General features: G+C 43.1%; 1 protein-coding gene across 6 annotated transcripts in view; it reads right to left on the bottom strand.

Annotated features, from left to right (window-relative positions):
- Window positions 1-17,479, bottom strand: part of ADAMTSL1 (ADAMTS like 1) — a 1,072,914-nt gene that overhangs the window by 145,167 nt on the left and 910,268 nt on the right. For all 6 annotated transcript variants that reach the window (XM_078369765.1, XM_078369768.1, XM_035306411.3 and 3 more), the window contains one exon: window positions 16,281-17,406. In XM_078369765.1, the coding sequence (XP_078225891.1) occupies window positions 16,281-17,406 (1,126 nt within the window). The remainder of the gene's footprint in view (window positions 1-16,280; window positions 17,407-17,479) is intronic.

Below are 17,479 nucleotides of genomic sequence, written 5' to 3'. Positions count from 1 at the left end.
AGGGGTGTTACATTCTATCCAAATGCAGACTGGAGTTAGCTTTTGCCTGAGTCTCAACTCCAAATGTATACTCAGCATTTATACAGAATAACTGAAAGCAAGGAATAGTTCAGTGTCATCCTGCCTGTGGCCTAGGTCTCTAACCACACATGCACCTGGGCCATCAACACTGTAAACTTACAGTCACAGACACACACAAATGGAGCAACCATAATGTTTATTGAGGGCCTAATGTAGTGCATATTTGCATAGACGTGTATATGTAAAGGTAGAGCTATTGGTAGAAGAAAAGGCTATCTCTAAAGCAGAGGTGTAAAAATAAAACCAATAGCCTAATAAGCTGGAAGCCAGTTACTGGAATATAGAATGTTCATTTTGCTGGGTCTAGTTGATCGCAGTGACTTTCTTCTAAAACAGTGGCAAATCCCTGTATTCAACCAAGGTTATAATCAATAAAAAGAAATATTTCCAAAAGCCAGACTGCCTTAGATTCAAATCCCAGCTCCATTACTTTTTTTTTGAGCTGGATTCTCATTCTGTCACCAGACTGGAGTGCAGTGGTACGATCTTGGCTCACTGCAACCTCTGGCTTCTGGGTTCAAATGATCCTCCTGCCTCAGCCTCCCAAGTAGCTAGGACTAGAGGCACACACCACCATGCACAGCAATTTTTGTATTTTTAGTAGAGACAGGGCTTCACCATGTTGGCCAGGATGGTCTCGATTTCTTGACCTTGAGATCCGCCCACCTCAGCGTCCCAAAGTGCTGGGATTTACATGCGTGAGCCACAGCGCCCAGCCCCACCTCCATTACTTTTTAAGCGTGAGACCTTGAGCAAGTTAATCTGACATCTCTATGCTTCAGTTCTAACATCTGTAAAATTGTGATAATAAACTTCAAAGGGTTATTGTCAGGATAAATGAACACCTGAAGCCCAATGTAAGTGCTCTATAAACATTAGCTGTGCAGATGAGCCTGATGGTTTCGCCACTGGCCTGGATGTGATGGGAGATAGGATGCTAGGAGATTTACTCTCTGTACTTATTCACACTACAGCAGTGCTTTTCAAATCGCACAGTTGTGTGTCACAGAATCTCATGGTTTTCTGAACCTTCTTTGGTGAAGAACATACAGGCAAGGCAGAAACGTTTAGTTGGGAGCAGGTATATCACTCTGGAACTCTGCCACAAATATTAGAGACTGGAAATCCAGATTATGCAAAACCATGCAGACCACAGCCTCCTGACAATTAGAAAACCTCCCTCCTAATCATGCACATTCAACTATTCATTCTTTGGTTCATTCATTCAGGTTTTCATTTGTTGAGTATCTATCATGTTCTTAGAATTAGGGAGAAAATAAGACACATTTCTTAAATATATGCCCTTGAGGATGATTAACAAACTCCAGAAAAACCAACAGCTAATTGTAATATGCAATGGTAAGGCTGAGGCAGTATTGTGCATAGGGTACTATGTGGGTCACGGAGGGGGTCATCTGACCTAGCCTTGGGGATAGGCTTCCTGTAAGGAAGGGCAGGAGTTATCCAGACGAAGTGGGTCAGAAGGCCCCCTGCACATTTGTGAACAGCAAGTATCTGGGTACTGCTGAAGGGCAGAGCTCAGTCCTATGAGGTTGAGGATATGGGAAAGAGATGAAGCTAGAGAGATAAGTGGATGCCAAATGATAAAAGGTGTCATGATCACACAGAGGCATCTGGACCTTATCCTCAAGTGATAAGCCATGAAAAGAATTTTAAGCATGAAAGCAGCATGGACAGGTTTGCTAGAAAGATGCTCAGGCAGTAACATGAATGGTCTAGAAGAGGAGGCAGTAAACTTCTCTACAAAGGGATAGATAGTAAATATTTTAGGTTTTGAGGGCCACCTATAGTCTTTGTTGTATAATTTTTTATTTGTTTTTAATAACCTTTTAAAATTGCAAAAGTCATTCTTTTAATAACCCTTTACATGCCTGGCTTCAAATCCCAGCTCTACCACTTATTAAGTGTGAGACCTTGAGCAAGTTAACCTAACAGCTCTGTGCTCAATTTCATTGGCTCTTTTAATAACTCTTTAAAAGCCATTCTTAATAATGCTTTAAAAAATGTTAAAGCCACTGGCTGTAATTTGCCATCCCCTGGTCTAAAGATAGCAAATCTAGAGTCAGGAAGCTGTTAGGATAATCTAGAGCTGATAAAGGCAGACCAAAGTACAGGTGATGAGCAGAGAGAAAAGTGGTATGATTAAACAGCCAGTGAGAAGCTAGATTTAGAGATTAAGGAGAAGAAAACAGAAAACATTTTTTTGGCTTGGAAAGCTGTCTGTCTGGGAGTACTCCTTACTATGTAGGGATACAGGAGTTTTAGCTACTGGAGTTATGGAGCATCTGGGTGGGGACACCCAGCAGACAGAGTCAGAAGATAGAGTCGAGAGAGATTTGGTCTGGTGTGAGACACATGGGAAACATCAGCATAAAGAGCAGCCCTGAGTTACCAGCATCAGTGCCTACAGGGTGAGACTCTAAGAGGCTGGGAAAGAGGTAGGTAGAGGAAGAGAAGTCACAAACAATGAGAAAGAATAGCCAGAGAAGTAGGAAGAAAACCAAGTGCATATGGTTTTGATGTAGCAAGAAAATATTTTTAAGAGGAGATGGTAAGCCTGTGTAGAATGCTGCTGAGAGGTCACATGAGAGATAAGGGATGCTTTGAGAGATAGACAAAAAATAGCTTTTTTGGGAAGGAGGAGTGGGCTTTTTTTTTTTCAAGAGGAGAGTATGTTGCATATAACCTTAAATGTGAGGTGGGCAAAAAGAAGCCAATTTTCTAATGAAGTCAGTGAAAATGCTATGATAAACTATAATAAACTCAGTAGAAATACTAAGTAGGACTTAAATTCATAATTAATAACCTTGGGGGTTAAGTATGGAATGCAGAATTCTACTTTCTATCCAAAAGTGTTTTTGGAATGGAAGTTGGCTATTTTAAAGCTATGATGTTTTCAAACTACTCCGGTACCATTGATGTACTAGGCCCATGAAATAAGGCTACAATAATTCTCTTCTGATGGACTTTGCAAGGCAGCAATATGGTGAAATCTGTCAATTACACATCAACAGTAGCTACACAGATTCAGCAGTAAAAGCAAAGACAACATGAGGCTGAGTTCTTGTTTTTGAAATCAAGTGCTATACAGCCTTCTGAAAAAAAAAATTACTACCCCTGATCACTATACTGAAAAGTCCAGTTCAACTTATAGGGGGCTACATTACACTTAGTTATTTTAACCTTTAGCTAGTCTAGAACTTTTTCAGAAAATGGCAGAAAGTTTCTAGTGTGGCACCTTCCACTGTTGTCTTCCTCCTTCACACACAAGCACTCCCATTTGCATGGTCTGGGCTTTCTCCAATCCAAGGTCCAGTATGAACAAAATTTAGCCATGTGCAAATACACTGGTTGATGGTAGTCTGAGAGAGCAGGCAGGAAGACAAGAGATTGCTTAGAAAAAGGAACACCATGATTCCTAAGTGTGATTCTTAGCATGTCTACCTCCACCAGAGCTTTTTTTTTTTTAGATGGAGTCTCTCTCTCTCTCTCTCACCTAAACTGGAGTGCAGTGGTGTGACCTCGGCTCACTGCAACCTCCACCACCCGGGTTCAAGTGATTCCCCTGCTTCAGCCTTCTGAGTAGCTGGGACTACAGGCGCCCGTCACCACACCCAGCTAATTTTTATATTTTTGGTAGAGACGGGGTTTCACTATGTTAGCCAGGCTGGTCTCAAACTCCTGACCTCAGGTGATCCACCCACCTCGGCCAACCAAAGTGTTGGGATTACAAGAATGAGCCACCATGCCCAGTCTCCATTAGATCTTTTAGCTGAACTATTAAAATTTCTCTAAAAAGATTCAGAGTCATCTGTGCTGCTTGTTTAAATCCAAATTATTGGTCCATACTGTGTTTCTAATGGTAGGAGAGGATGAGAGTCTGCATTCTAACAAGCTCCTGGTAATTATTATGCACGCTGGATTTTTGAGCCCCTCTTCAATCTACTTTTAAAAGTTTAAAAGTTAAAAGAGAAGTATTCTGGGGGGATGGATCCAAGATGGCTGATTAGGAGCAGCTCAGGATTGCAGCTCCCAGCAAAAGTGCAGAGGGTGAGTGGATGCCGCATTTACAGACGAATTTTTATTGCCCATAGACCAAGAGATTCCCAGGCGGAGGAGCCCCATGGGTTGCCAGTGTGGCTATTTTGGCCAGCGCCCCGGTGCATTAGGTTTATGCACAAAATGCACGGGTTTGGGTGCCATTTTAGCTGGTGATTGGAGCTCCTGTGAGACAGAGTCACCCATTCAACTAATAAAAAAGGGGACTGAGACAGGGAGCCAGGCCAGGAGATTTCTGGACAAAAAAAGTGCCACAAATCTCAGTGTGGCTGTTTGAGCTGGTGCAATGGGTTGCCACATGGGAAATCACACAGATCCCAGTGCCTTTTCAACAGGCAACTGGAACAACTGGGAGACAGTCGCCCATTGAAAAATTAAGAAAAAGGGGGGTCTGAGGCAGGGAGCCAGGTGATCAGGCTTGGCTGGTCCCACCCCCATAAAAAAAATAGCAATCTGAAATGATCTGGATTGAGAGTTTAACAGCAAGCATAGCTGAACCCTGGATGGTCCAGCTCTCTGGGGGAGGGGCGTCTGCCGTTACCGAGGCAGTCCACCACTATGGAGGTAGTCCGCCATTGCCGAGGCAGCCCACCATTGCCGAGGCAGCCCACCATTACAGAGAGTCCACCATTACAGAGGTGGGCCACCATCGCCGAGACAGTTCATAGGGGTACACTACGTTTGATAGGTGTACCCCTATGAACAGGACTGCAGGGAAGTTCATACAACAGCTGGGCAGAGCCCACAGCAGCTCAGCAAAGCCTCTGCAGGCAGACAGTGATTAGGCTGCCTCCTTGCTGGGCAGGGTAGCCCTGAAAAAAGGCAGCCACATGACAGAAACTTATAAATAAAGCCCTAACTCCCCAGGACAGAGCACCTGGGGGGCAAAAAAAGGGGGTTTATGAGTTCTGCTGCAGCAGATTTAACCATACCTGCCCAGTAGCTCTGAATGAACAATGGAGCTCAGAGCTCAGCACTTGAGCTCCTATAAAGGACAGACTGTCTCCTCAAGCAGCTCCCTAACCCCCGTATATCCAAAGAGTCACCTCATAAAGGAGAACTCAGCCTGACATCAGGCAGGTATCCTTCTGGGACAAAGATAGCAGAAGAAACTGGCAGCAACCCTTACTGTTCTGCAGCTGCTACAGGGAAAGCAGGGCCTGGAGTGGGTCTCAGCAGTCCTACAGAAGAGGGTCCTGAATGTTAGAAGGAAAACTAAGAAATGAAAAGAAATAACTTCATCATCAACAAACTGGACGTCCACTCAGAGACCCAATCTGAAAGCCAACAACTACAAAGACAACAGTTGTATAAATACACAAAGATGGGAAGAAACCAGCACAAAAAGGATGAAAACACCTGAAACTAGAACACTTCTCCTCCTACAAGGGATCACAACTCCTCACCAGCAAGGGAACAAGGCTGGATGGAGAAGGAGTGTGATGAATTGACAGAAACAGGCTTCAGAAGGTAGGTAATAAGAAACTTCGCTGAGCTAAAAGAACATATTCTAACCCAATGCAAAGAAAGTAAGAACCTAGAAAAAAGATCTGACAAAATGCTAACAAGAATAAACAACTTAGAAAGGAATATAAGTGAATTAATGGAGCCGAGAAACACAACACGAGAACTTCATGAAGCATACACAAGTTTCAACAGCCGAATTGACCAAGCAGAAGAAAGGATATCAGAGGTCAAAGATCAACTCAATGAAATAAAATGAGAAGGCAAGATTAGAGAAAAAAGGGTAAAAAGGAATGAACAAAGTCTCCAAGAAATATGGGACTATGTGAAAAGACCTAACCTACGTTTGACAGGTGTACCTGAATGTGATGGAGAGAATGAATCCAAACTGGAAAATACTCTTCAGGATATTATCCAGGAAAACTTCCCCAACCTAGCAAGGCAGGCCAACCTAGCAAGGCAAGTCCAGGAAATACAGAGAACACCACAAAGATATTCCGCAAGAAGAGCAACCCCAAGGCACATAATCGTCAGATTCACCAGGGTTGAAATGAAGAAGAAAATGCTAAGGGCAGCAAGAGAGAAAGGTCAGGTTACCCACAAAGGGAAGCCCATCAGACTCACAGCAGATCTCTCAGCAGAAACCCTACAAACCAGAAGAGAGTGGGGGGCAAAATTCAACATCCTTAAAGAAAAGAACTTTCAACCCAGAATTTCATATCCAGCCAAACTAAGCTTCATAAGTGAAGGAAAAATAAAATCCTTTACAAACAAGCAAGTATTTAGAGATTTCGTCACCACCAGGCCTGCTTTACAAGAGCTCCTGAAAGAAGCACTAAATATAGAAAGGAACAACCAGTACCAGCCACTCCAAAAACATACCAAATGGTAAAGAGCATCAACACAATGAGGAAACTGCATCAACTAATGGGCAAAACAGCCAGCTAGCATCAAAATGGCAGGATCAAATTCACATATAACAATATTAACCCTAAATGTAAATGGGCTAACTGCACCAATCAAAAGACACAGACTGGCAAATTGGACAAAAAGCCAAAACCCATTGGTGTGCTGTATCCAGGAAACCCATCTCACATCGAAGGGTATACAAAGGCTCAAGATAAAGGGATGGAGGAAGATTTACCAAGCAAATGGAGAGAAAAAAAAAATAAATAAATAAAGGCAGGAGTTGCAATTCTCATCTTTGATAAAATAGACTTTAAACCAACAAAGATCAAAAGAGACAAAGAAGGACATTACATAATGGTAAAAGGATCAATGCAACAAGAAGAACTAATGATCCTAAGTATATACACACCCAATACAGGAGCACCCAGATACATAAAGCAAGTTCTTCATGACTTACAAAGAGACTTAGACTCCAACACAATACTAGGATATTTTAACACCCCATTGTCAATATTAGACAGATCAATGAGACAGAAAATTAACAAGGATATCCAGAACTTGAACTCAAGCCTGGTCTAAGCTAACCTAATAGACCTTTAGAGAACTCTCCACCCCAAATCCAAGAATATACATTCTTCTTAGCACCACATCACACCCACTCTAAAATTGACCACATAATTGGAAGTAAATCACTCCTCAGCAAATGCAAAAGAACAGAAATCATAACAAACAGTCTCTCAGACTACAGTGCAATCAAGTTAGAACTCAGAATTCAGAAACTAACTCAGAACTAACTACAAAGCTTCATGGAAAACGAACAACTGGCTCTTGAATGTTGACTGGATAAACAATGAAATGAAGGCAGAAATAAAGATGTTCTTTGAAACCAATGAGAACGAAGACACAATGTACCAGAATCTCTGGGACACATTTAAAGCAGTGTCTAGAGGAAAATGTATAGCAATAAATACCCACATGAGAAGCAAGGAAAGATCTAAAATCAATACCCTATCATAAAAATGGAAAGAGCTAGAGGAGCAAGATAAAAAAAAAACTCAAAACCTAGCAGAAGACAAAAAATAACTAAGATCAGAGCAGAACTTAAGGAGACAGAGATGCAAAAAACCCTTCAAAAAAATCAATAAATCCAGAAGCTGTTTTCTTGAAAAGATCAACAAAATAGACCATAAGCCAGATTAATAAAAAGGAAAAGAGAGAAGAATCAAATAGATGCAATAAAAAACGATAAAGGGGATATCACCACAGATTCCACAGAAATACAAACCATCATCAGAGATTATTGCAAACAACTCTAGGCACATAAACTAGTAAACCTGGAAGAAATGAATACATTCCTGGACAACTGCATCCTCCCAAGCCTAAACCAGGAAGAAGTCAAAACCCTGAATAGACCAATAATAACAAGGGCAGAAGTTGAGGCAGCAATTGAGAGCCTACTACCCAACAAAAGCCCAGGTCCAGATGGGTTACAGCCAAATTCTACCAGACATACAAAGAGGAGCTGGTACCACTCATTCTGAAACTATACCAAACAATCCAAAAAGAGGGAATCCTTCCCAAATCATTTTATGAGACCAACATCATCCTGATACCAAAACCCGGCAGAGACTCAGCAAGAAAAGAAAACTTCAGGCCAATATCCACGATGAACATAGATGCAAAAGTCTTCAATAAAATACTGGCAAACCAATTGCAACAGCACATCAAAATCTTATCTACCATGATCAATTAGGCTTCATCCCAGGGAAGCAAGGCTGGTTCAACATACGCAAGTCTATAAATGTAATTCACCATACAAACAGAACCAAAGACAAAAACCACATGATTATCTCAATTTATGCAGAGAAGGCCTTTGACAAAATTAAACATCCCTTTATGCTATAAACTAGGTATTGATGGAACGTATCTCAAAATAATAAAACTATTTATGACAAACCAACAGCCAATATCATACTGAATGGGCAAAAACTGGAAGCATTCCCTTTGAAATCTGGCATTAGATAAGGATGCCCTCTCTCACCACTCCTATTCAATATAGTATTGGAAGTTCTATCCAGAGTAATCAGGCAAGAAAAAGAAATAAAGGGTATTCAAAAATGAAAGGAGGAAGTCAAATTGTCTCTATTTACAGACCACATGATTGTATATTTAGAAGACCCCATTGTCTCAGCCCAAAATCTCCTGAAAATGATAAGCAACTTCAGCAAAGTCTCAGGATATAAAATCAATGTGCAAAAATCACAAGCATTCCTATACACCAATAACAGACTTAAAGAGAGTCAAATTAAGAACAGACTGCCATTCACAATTGCTATAAAGAGAATAAAATACCTAGGATACAACTAACAAGGAATGTAAGGGACCTCTTCAAGGAGAACTACAAACCACTGCTCAATGAAATAAGAGAGGACACAGATGGAGAAACATTCCATGCTCATGGTTAGGAAGAATCAATATCATGAAAATGGCCATACTGCCCAAAGTAATTTACAGATTCAACGCTATCCCCATCAAGCTACCAATGACCTTCTTCACAGAACTGGAAAAAGCTACCTTAAACTTCATATGGAACCAAAAGAGAGCCCACACAGCCAAGTCTATTCTAAGCAAAAAGAACAAAGCTGGAGGCATCACACTACCAGACTTCAAACTATACTACAAGGCTACAGTAATCAAAACAGCATGGTACCGGTACCAAAACAGAGATACAGACCAATGGAACAGAACAGAGGCCTCGGAGGCAACACCACACATCTACAACCATCTGATCTTTGACAGACCTGACAAAAACAAGCAATGGGGAAAGGATTCCCTGTTTAATAAATGATGTTGGGAAAACTGGCTAGCCATGTGCAGAAAGCAGAAACTGGACCCCTTCCTGACACCTCACACTAAAATTAACTCCAGATGGATTAAAGACTTAAACATAAGACCTAACACCATAAAAGCCCTAGAAGAAAACCTAGGCAAAACCATTCAGGACATAGGAGTAGGCAAGGATTTCATGACCAAAACACCAAAAACATTGGCAACAAAAGCCAAAATAGACAAATGGGACCTAATCAAACTCCACAGCTTCTGCACAGCAAAAGAAACAGTCATTAGAGTGAATTGGCAACCAACAGAATGGGAAAAAATTTTGGAATCTACCCATCTGACAAAGGGCTGATACTCAGAATCTACAAAGAACTAAAACAGATTTACAAGAAAAAAACAAATAAGGCCATTCAAAAGTGGGCAAAGGATAAGAACAGACACTTTACAAAAGACGACATACACAAGGCCAACAAACATATGAAAAAATGCTCATAAATCAAAACTACATCAAGATACCATCTCATGCCAGTTAGAATGGCGATCATTAAAAAATCTGGAGACAAGAGATGCTGGAGAGGATGTGGAGAAGTAGGAACACTTTTACACTGCTGGTGGGAGTGTAAATTAGTTCAACCATTGTGGAAGACAGTGTGGCGATTCCTCAAGGACCTAGAAATAGGAGTTCCATTTGACCCAGCAATCTCATTACTGAGTATATATCCAAAGGAGTATAAATCATTCTACTATAAGGACACATGAACATGAATGTTCATTGCAGCACTGTTTACAATAGCAAAGACCCGGAACCAACCCAAATGCCCATCAATGTTAGACTGGACAGGGAAAATGTGGCACATATACATCATGGAATACTATGCAGCTGTAAAAAATGACGAGTTCATGTACCTTGTAGGGACATGGATGAACCTGGAGAACATCATTCTCAGCAAACTGACACAAGAATAGAAAATCAAATAGCGCAGTTCTCACTCATAGGTGGGTGTTGAACAATGAGAACACATGGACACAGGGAGGGGAGCATCACACACTGGGTTCTGTTGGGTGGAAATAGGGGAGGGGCAGTGGGGGTTGGGGAGTCGGGGAGAGAGAGCATGGGGAGAAATGCCAGATAAAGGTGTGGGGAGGAAGGCAGCAAATCACACTGCAATGTGTGTACCTATGCAACAGTGTTGAATGTTCTTCACATGTACCCCAAAACCTAAAATGCAATTAAAAAAATAAAAATAAAAATAAAAACAACAACAAAAAAGAGAAGTATTCTACCAGTTGGAGTTCAATACAAATTGGGGTCCTAAGTTCTTTCATCCTACACCAGTACTTGAGGGTTTCTTAGTTTCTGGAGAGAAGGGTTCTTGCCTTATTTATCAGCTCAACGTATGTAATGCCCAGTAAAGATCAAGAGCATTGTAGGGGCTACTGCAATGGGCTCCTTACCAGCCCCCAACTTCCAATCATGTACCTCTACAATCCACATGCCACAAGTTAGCCCATGTGAATCTGTAAAATGCTAATCCGATCATGTCACTTTCCTGCTTAACATCCTCCAAATTCTTCCTGTGGTACTCAGACTGAATCCTGAACCTTCCCTTCCCTTGGCCTCTGGTTACCCTCACAACCTCATCCCATACTACCTCTACCTTTTGCCTCCCCTTACTACCTACAGCCAAATGAACTTCTCTGGAGTTCTTTCAACCAAAGCCATTGTCACTTTAAGGTTTTTGCACTGCCTTTCCCTTGTCTAGGAGTGTTCTTCCTCCTCATATCACAGTGCTGGGCACTGGGCATCATTCAGATCTTGGTTTACGTGTGATCTCCTTAGCACGTAGATCTCCCATCTAAAGTGGTCATTAAATCATCCTCTTATCACACCTGTTTTAATTTTCTGCCCAGCACTTATCACCACCTGACATTTTTCTTGCTCACTTTTCTGTTTGTTGCCTTGCTCCATTCACTGTTAATTCATTCACTATTATTTAGAACCTGCTTGCTGCTGGTTACTGGGGATACAACAGTAAAGAAAGTCTCTAGCCTTGTGGATAGGCAATCGATATTTAGATAACACATCAGATAATGATAAAATTATCTAAATAGAGTTAAAAGGATAGACAATGATGAGGGGTGCTCATCATACAGTGACAAGGCAGGCCTCTCCAATACGTGCCATTTGAGCGAACTCCAAACACATGTAAACTCTAAGGGAACCCAGTTTCATTTATCACAATATTCCTAGAAACTCAATGCATACTTGGCATATTATAGTTAGTAAACACTTAAGGAATGAAAAAATATGCATACCTCTCTTTTAGCACTTATAATACTGCGTTTACTCCTCTGGCTCCCAAACTGGACTTTGAATTTCATCAGTAGGAAATGAATCTTCTTTTCCTCCATCCCTAGTACCTAACCTAGAATCTGGCTTAGAGTAGGCATGAGAATGTTTGAAGAATAAAGGATACAGGAAGTAGGGATTATGATGAACCAGCCAGTCATAATATACTAAGGACACCCTGTAAATGACTGCTTGAGAAGCTGACTTGCACTTCTAAGAATCATGTGAATTTCAACAAGTTATATTAATGATGAGACACAGTAGTATCAGAATCGATAGTGATTCTTTTCTAAAACTAATTTCTTTCAAATCGAACTTTGGAATATTTAAAAGCAAAGAAATAACAGACTTCTCTCACTTTTGTCTGGACTATCTTCTGGCTCATGCTATTTGGAGTACACTTTAACAAACTGCAAAGTCCCACAGACCAACACACAGCTGAATCTTGCAGACTCTCAGAAGGTGGATTTGGGCCTTTAGCAAAAACAGACTAACTGAACTGTAACACTGGGCATTTCAGCACTTCTCTGTTTGAAAATAAATGAGCATTTCTGAATCACTACCAGACATAGTAATGATGACAAGCAATGAAACCCAACACAGAAGAGGTCACCAACAGCCCACAGCAAAGCAATCCCAAAGGCAGCATGCTCTGTGCAGATACATTCACTCTTTTCTCAAACAGAACTTAAAAGACATAGAAAAATAAGCTCCAGCCATATTTCTTATTGACTAGCCAAGAAAAATGGAAAAATTATGATGTCAAAGATCAGAAATGAAAATCTCTTATTTTTCCCTACCACACACCATTTAATTGTATTGAAAAGCTTAGTCAAGGCTAGATTCAGAAAAAGACAATTTTTGTTGGTGGCAAAAACTGTTTGTTCCTGCCTCTCCGGGGTTTTCCCTCTCACCCTCTTAGTGCTACCCTCCTGGATGATGAAGGATCCAGGACTCGCCCTCTGCTCGCCTAGGCCCAGTGCGTCAGTGTTCTTAGCACCTGGCTGCCACATCTCTGTTTCTAGCAAGATTCCACTGAATCTTCTCCATCTTAAAGCCATTGGGGTTAGACTCTCAAGGCCCATTAAGGTGAAAATTAAAAGGCCAACGTGTGTTTTCTAAGTGCTATTTCAAGAATTATTGATGTTCCTGAGATGACTAAGCCAAAAAAATTGTTCAGCGATTAAAGGAGAGCTTTGAAAACACAGCCTACTATACTATCTACTTGGAAAGTCACAACACACACTGGAATGCTTAAAAGAGTAAAATAAAAAGAAAAATCCCAAATAATTTTCAGTTGGGGGGTAGTTAAATGCATTCAGGAACAGTAATCAGCTGTTAAAAAAGGTAATATAGACCACTGCATGCTATTACAGAAACATCTCCTAGATGTGTTAAGTAAAGACTGAGTCACATTTCTGAACATGACTAATATCCTATTAAAAAACCCAAATCCTATGTGTGCATACATGCTTTTTATGTAATACAGTAAAATATATAAACATTCTAAAAGGATGAATACCAAATTATTAAGAATGATAGTCTCCGGGGAGCACTGGAGGGGATGAGGGACGCTTGTACTTTTTATAGATTTAGATATTATTTGAATTGTTTTATAGCCCTTTTATTACTTTTATAATAAAAAATCAAGTGTGATATTAAAAAAATAGACATAAAATCCAGCAGTACATACATCTGTTTAGCTTTAAGTTTACCCTTCTCAAACTCATGTGATCACTGAGCCTGTTTGTGGAACATTTAGAAACAACTTGTGCCACAACTTTTGAAGTTACTGTGGTCAAAGTTCTCCCATCAGCATGTGGGTTTTAACCTTCTGTGACCTTCTGTAAATAAGGGAAGGAGGGAGGATGGGCCTCAGAGATGATATGGTACAGCCCCCTCATTTCTGAAATGAAGAGACTAAGACCATGAAAAGTGAGGGGCCTTGGCAAGATCAGCTTGAACGCCTTCATGCTTGTCTACCTTTTTCCACATCATCCCTGCACTCACCAGGTGACCTAGATGGGCCACGGTCCTTGGATTTCATAAAAAGCCTCCAACACTCAAAGAAATTGTCAAGACTTCTAAGTAAGCCAGGAGTTCCATGTTCTCCCTGCAGGCAAAGGCTGAGCAGAATCCTGATGCCCACTTCCCATTGCCCTGTTTTGTTCCACAGCTTTTCAGGAGGAAGTAGGAAGATGTTAATTCCCATCTTTTCCCTCCTGCAGTCAATTGTGATTCTCTTCAATCCCAATAGTACCAATCCCAGCCAACAGACCCAGGGGACGGAAGTAAAACTTGGTACCTACACTTGATAATCTGACTGCCTGGTGGAGAAGAGGGCATGATGGCGGTGTAATAGGTACAGCAGGTGCACTGACAGGACTGAGTTGCAGGACACCCCTCATCACCCTGGGGCCAGACACTGGAGCTGCCACCCAGTGACCTCAAAAGGTTTGACTGCAATCTTCACAACCATGTTATAAGGATTTTTGGAGAAAATGACAGAGATAACAGCAGTTAAGCTCATCAAGGAAAGTATGAGTGGTGGGGGTTGGGTGGGGAGCCATGGGAACAAAGGGGAAGGTTAAAAGCACAAGCTCTGGGGCATCTGCCTCTGTTCAGACCATTTGCAGTGTTTCTATGCAGGTCCAACATCTGTGCCTTAGCTTTCTATCTAGGGTGTGGTAACAACAATAGTACCTACTAGTTCCTAGGATTTTGGGGGAAAATTAAGATAATGCCTTCAAAGCACTGAGCATATGTCTGGCATACAGTAAGAGCACAAAGAAATAATACTTAGTATTGTTATCAAGGCTATTTGGTCTATAAGTACTAAGGCTGAGAGGCAGTATTATTGACATTTCAAAGACAAAAAAAATGATGTGTGCAGGATGGACAAAAGTTATATCTGTTCAGCAAGTCTCAGAAGAGTAGACAGAACTCTTCCTTGTAATGAAATAAACTTGATATTGAACACTTGTTTCAGCTCTTACTAAAGTATGATCTTGGGTGAGCTGCTGAACCTTGGTCTTCTACATAAAACTGGAGGTTAATGTCAATCTTGTGGATTGACTACTGGACTAAAAAATACAGTCACTGGCCGGGCGCGGTGGCTCACGCCTGTAATCCCAGCACTTTGGGAGGCCGAGATGGGTGGATCAGAAGGTCAAGAGATCGAGACCATCCTGGTCAACATGGTGAAACCCCGTCTCTACTAAAAACACAAAAAATTAGCTGGGCATGGTGGCGCGTGCCTGTAATCCCAGCTACTCGGGAGGCTGAGGCAGGAGAATTGCCTGAACCCACGAGGCAGAGGTTGCGGTGAGCCAAGATCACGCCATTGCACTCCAGCCTGGGTAACAAGAGCAAAACTCCATCTCAAAAAAAAAAAAAAAAAATGCAGTTACTTATAAATAAACCTGGCACAGTGCCTGGAACAATAAACGCTGGCTTCTTTCCTTCCTTACCAACAGCTAGCAAGCCAGAGAAGAGGATTAGTGAAACAATAGCATTTAGATGTAGACTTAATGAAAAGAGCATTATGCTTGCATTCGGAGAAGATAAAAGGTTAAAATGAGGAATCTAGACTAGAGGATCATGATTCTGTGATTCTTTAAAGTGACTACCCACAGGGAAGTTCTTTTTTTGTTACATATGGTAGCTCTGATGCCTAATAAATACGACCTTTAGTAAGTTGCTTAATGTTATGTGTTTCCACTTCCATAAAGTGTTGATAAAAATTGTATCCACTTCTATTCAGTGAGATAAAACAAAGAGTTTACATTTGCCTGGAAGATAGTCACTACTCAATTAATGACAACTATGTTCATTGCCAGGGCCCCTGTAAAGATTAAGAGACAAAATATGTAGAAAGCGTGGCACAGGTAGTGGTAAAAAATATTAATTCTACTACCACTGTTGGTTCTACATTATAAATGGCTTTGGCCCAAAGAGACTAGTGATACATGCTGTCATCCTGATAATGACACATCAAAACAGAGACGACAGGAGATATTAGATAATTAATCACAGGTCCAACTGGGAATAAAAGCTTTCTGGAACAAACAGCCTTGTTGAGCCCAGACACAGGAGGGGCTCACCCATGGGAAACAGCAGGTGCCGGCTGCATTCTCTGCCCAGCCCTGGGGACCACACACATGAAGACAGTGTTCCAGTGTCGAGGCTTTTCCATGGTTCATCTTATAGATTAGTAACATAATAATGCTTTGGCCTGGAATGATGTCTTTCTGCCAAAAGTTCAAAGCTATCCAGAGAGTATCTCATTCATCTTTGGGATCCTACAGGGATGGGGGTGGGTAGGCAGTGTTGCTATTCCCTTATAAGGATAAGACCAGACAGCTTAGAAAAATGAAATAGGTTGTCTTTGCTCCAATAATCTATCAGTGTTGAGAGAGGGCCTGCACCCCATGATGGGATCCCAGAGGCCAGCTCTAGGATCTACTCCTGGAACACCTTGAAGACTGTGTAAATAGTGTGATGGGCTAGATGCGGCCCCTTGCCTCCCTCCCAAGACCAGGTTAGCTACAAGGCTCACCTGTCACTGAACTGAACTGCTTCTCCATTCCTGGCCCAGCTGATGGTAGGCCTTGGGTGGCCGACGGCCTCGCAGTGCAGAAGAACACTCAGTGTCCCGCTGGCCAGGGCCACTGTCTGCCCCAGGTGGGTGACCACCTCCGAGGCTGAGAGCTGCTGGGCCGCTGAGATCTTGCGCAGGATGGTGGGCTTGCGGTGCGGCCTGCGAGAGCCGCCCCCGGCATCCCCGGTGGAGGAGGTCCGCAGGGAGCTGCTGAAGCCAGACACATGTTTATGAGGCGAGACCGCCACGGGGGGAGTCCTGCGCTCCGAGGGCTTCAGAAGTGCGTCCTGGTGCTCCAGGTGGCTGCGGAAGATCTCCTGGGCGAGCTGGGCCACCAGGTGCTTGCTGTAGAGGTCGCGCAGCTCCTCGGGCTGCTGGGAGAGGTTCCTGAGGATGTCGTCCAGGCGCCGCTGCTCGGTCACCACAGTGAAGGGCAGGTGCAGCAGCGCATGCTCCGCGCCCGGGTCCTCCTCCGAGGTCGCGTTCCTTTCCGCGGAGTCCTGCGCCTCCCACGAGGCCAGCAGCTCTCCGCGCCAGCCGCCCTGCTCCAGCAGCCGGGAGACGAGGTCGTCGTAGCGGCTCCCCGGGCTGGCGGCCAGGCCCCGCTTCTCCGCCTTGCTGCCGTTGGAGAAGATCCCGTTCTGGTGTTTGTGGGTCTGCAGGGCCTCCTTCGGGCCCGCCTTCCTCCCCGCGAGCGCCTCCTCCTCACTCCTCGGGCTCAAGGGCCGGGCCACAAGCTTGCGGTTGCCTCCGATGAGCTTAATCACAAAGTGCTCTCGGGCCGGGCCCGCTGAGCAGGTGTAGACGCCCTCATCTGAGGGCTTGAGGCGGTGGATCTTGAGGTAGCCGAAGGGGGCCACCGTGACGTGCGTGGAGCTGATGAGGTGCTGGCCGTCCTTCTCCCAGGTGATGAGGGGCTTGCGGACCCGGCGCGCGGGGCAGCGCAACACCACTGCCGTCTTGGGGAGCAGATAGGCGAAGCCCCCCACCACGAAGTGCAGCTTCCTCTGCCTGCGAGTCTGGATGTAGACCTTCCTGGCGGCCGCGATGTGCGGGCTGTGCTTCGTGGACGGCCGCCCGGGCCCTGGAAGGAGCGTGAAGCCGAAGGGACAGAGAAAACCCAGAGTGAGATGCAGCCAGGAAAGAGGAGCAAAGGA

The sequence above is a fragment of the Callithrix jacchus genome, chromosome 1 (genome assembly GCF_049354715.1).
Source record: "Callithrix jacchus isolate 240 chromosome 1, calJac240_pri, whole genome shotgun sequence".
In the NCBI taxonomy this organism is placed as follows: domain Eukaryota; kingdom Metazoa; phylum Chordata; class Mammalia; order Primates; family Cebidae; genus Callithrix; species Callithrix jacchus.
The sequence above is the reverse complement of the archived record's forward strand: the minus strand, read 5'-3'. Positions and strand labels throughout refer to the sequence as shown.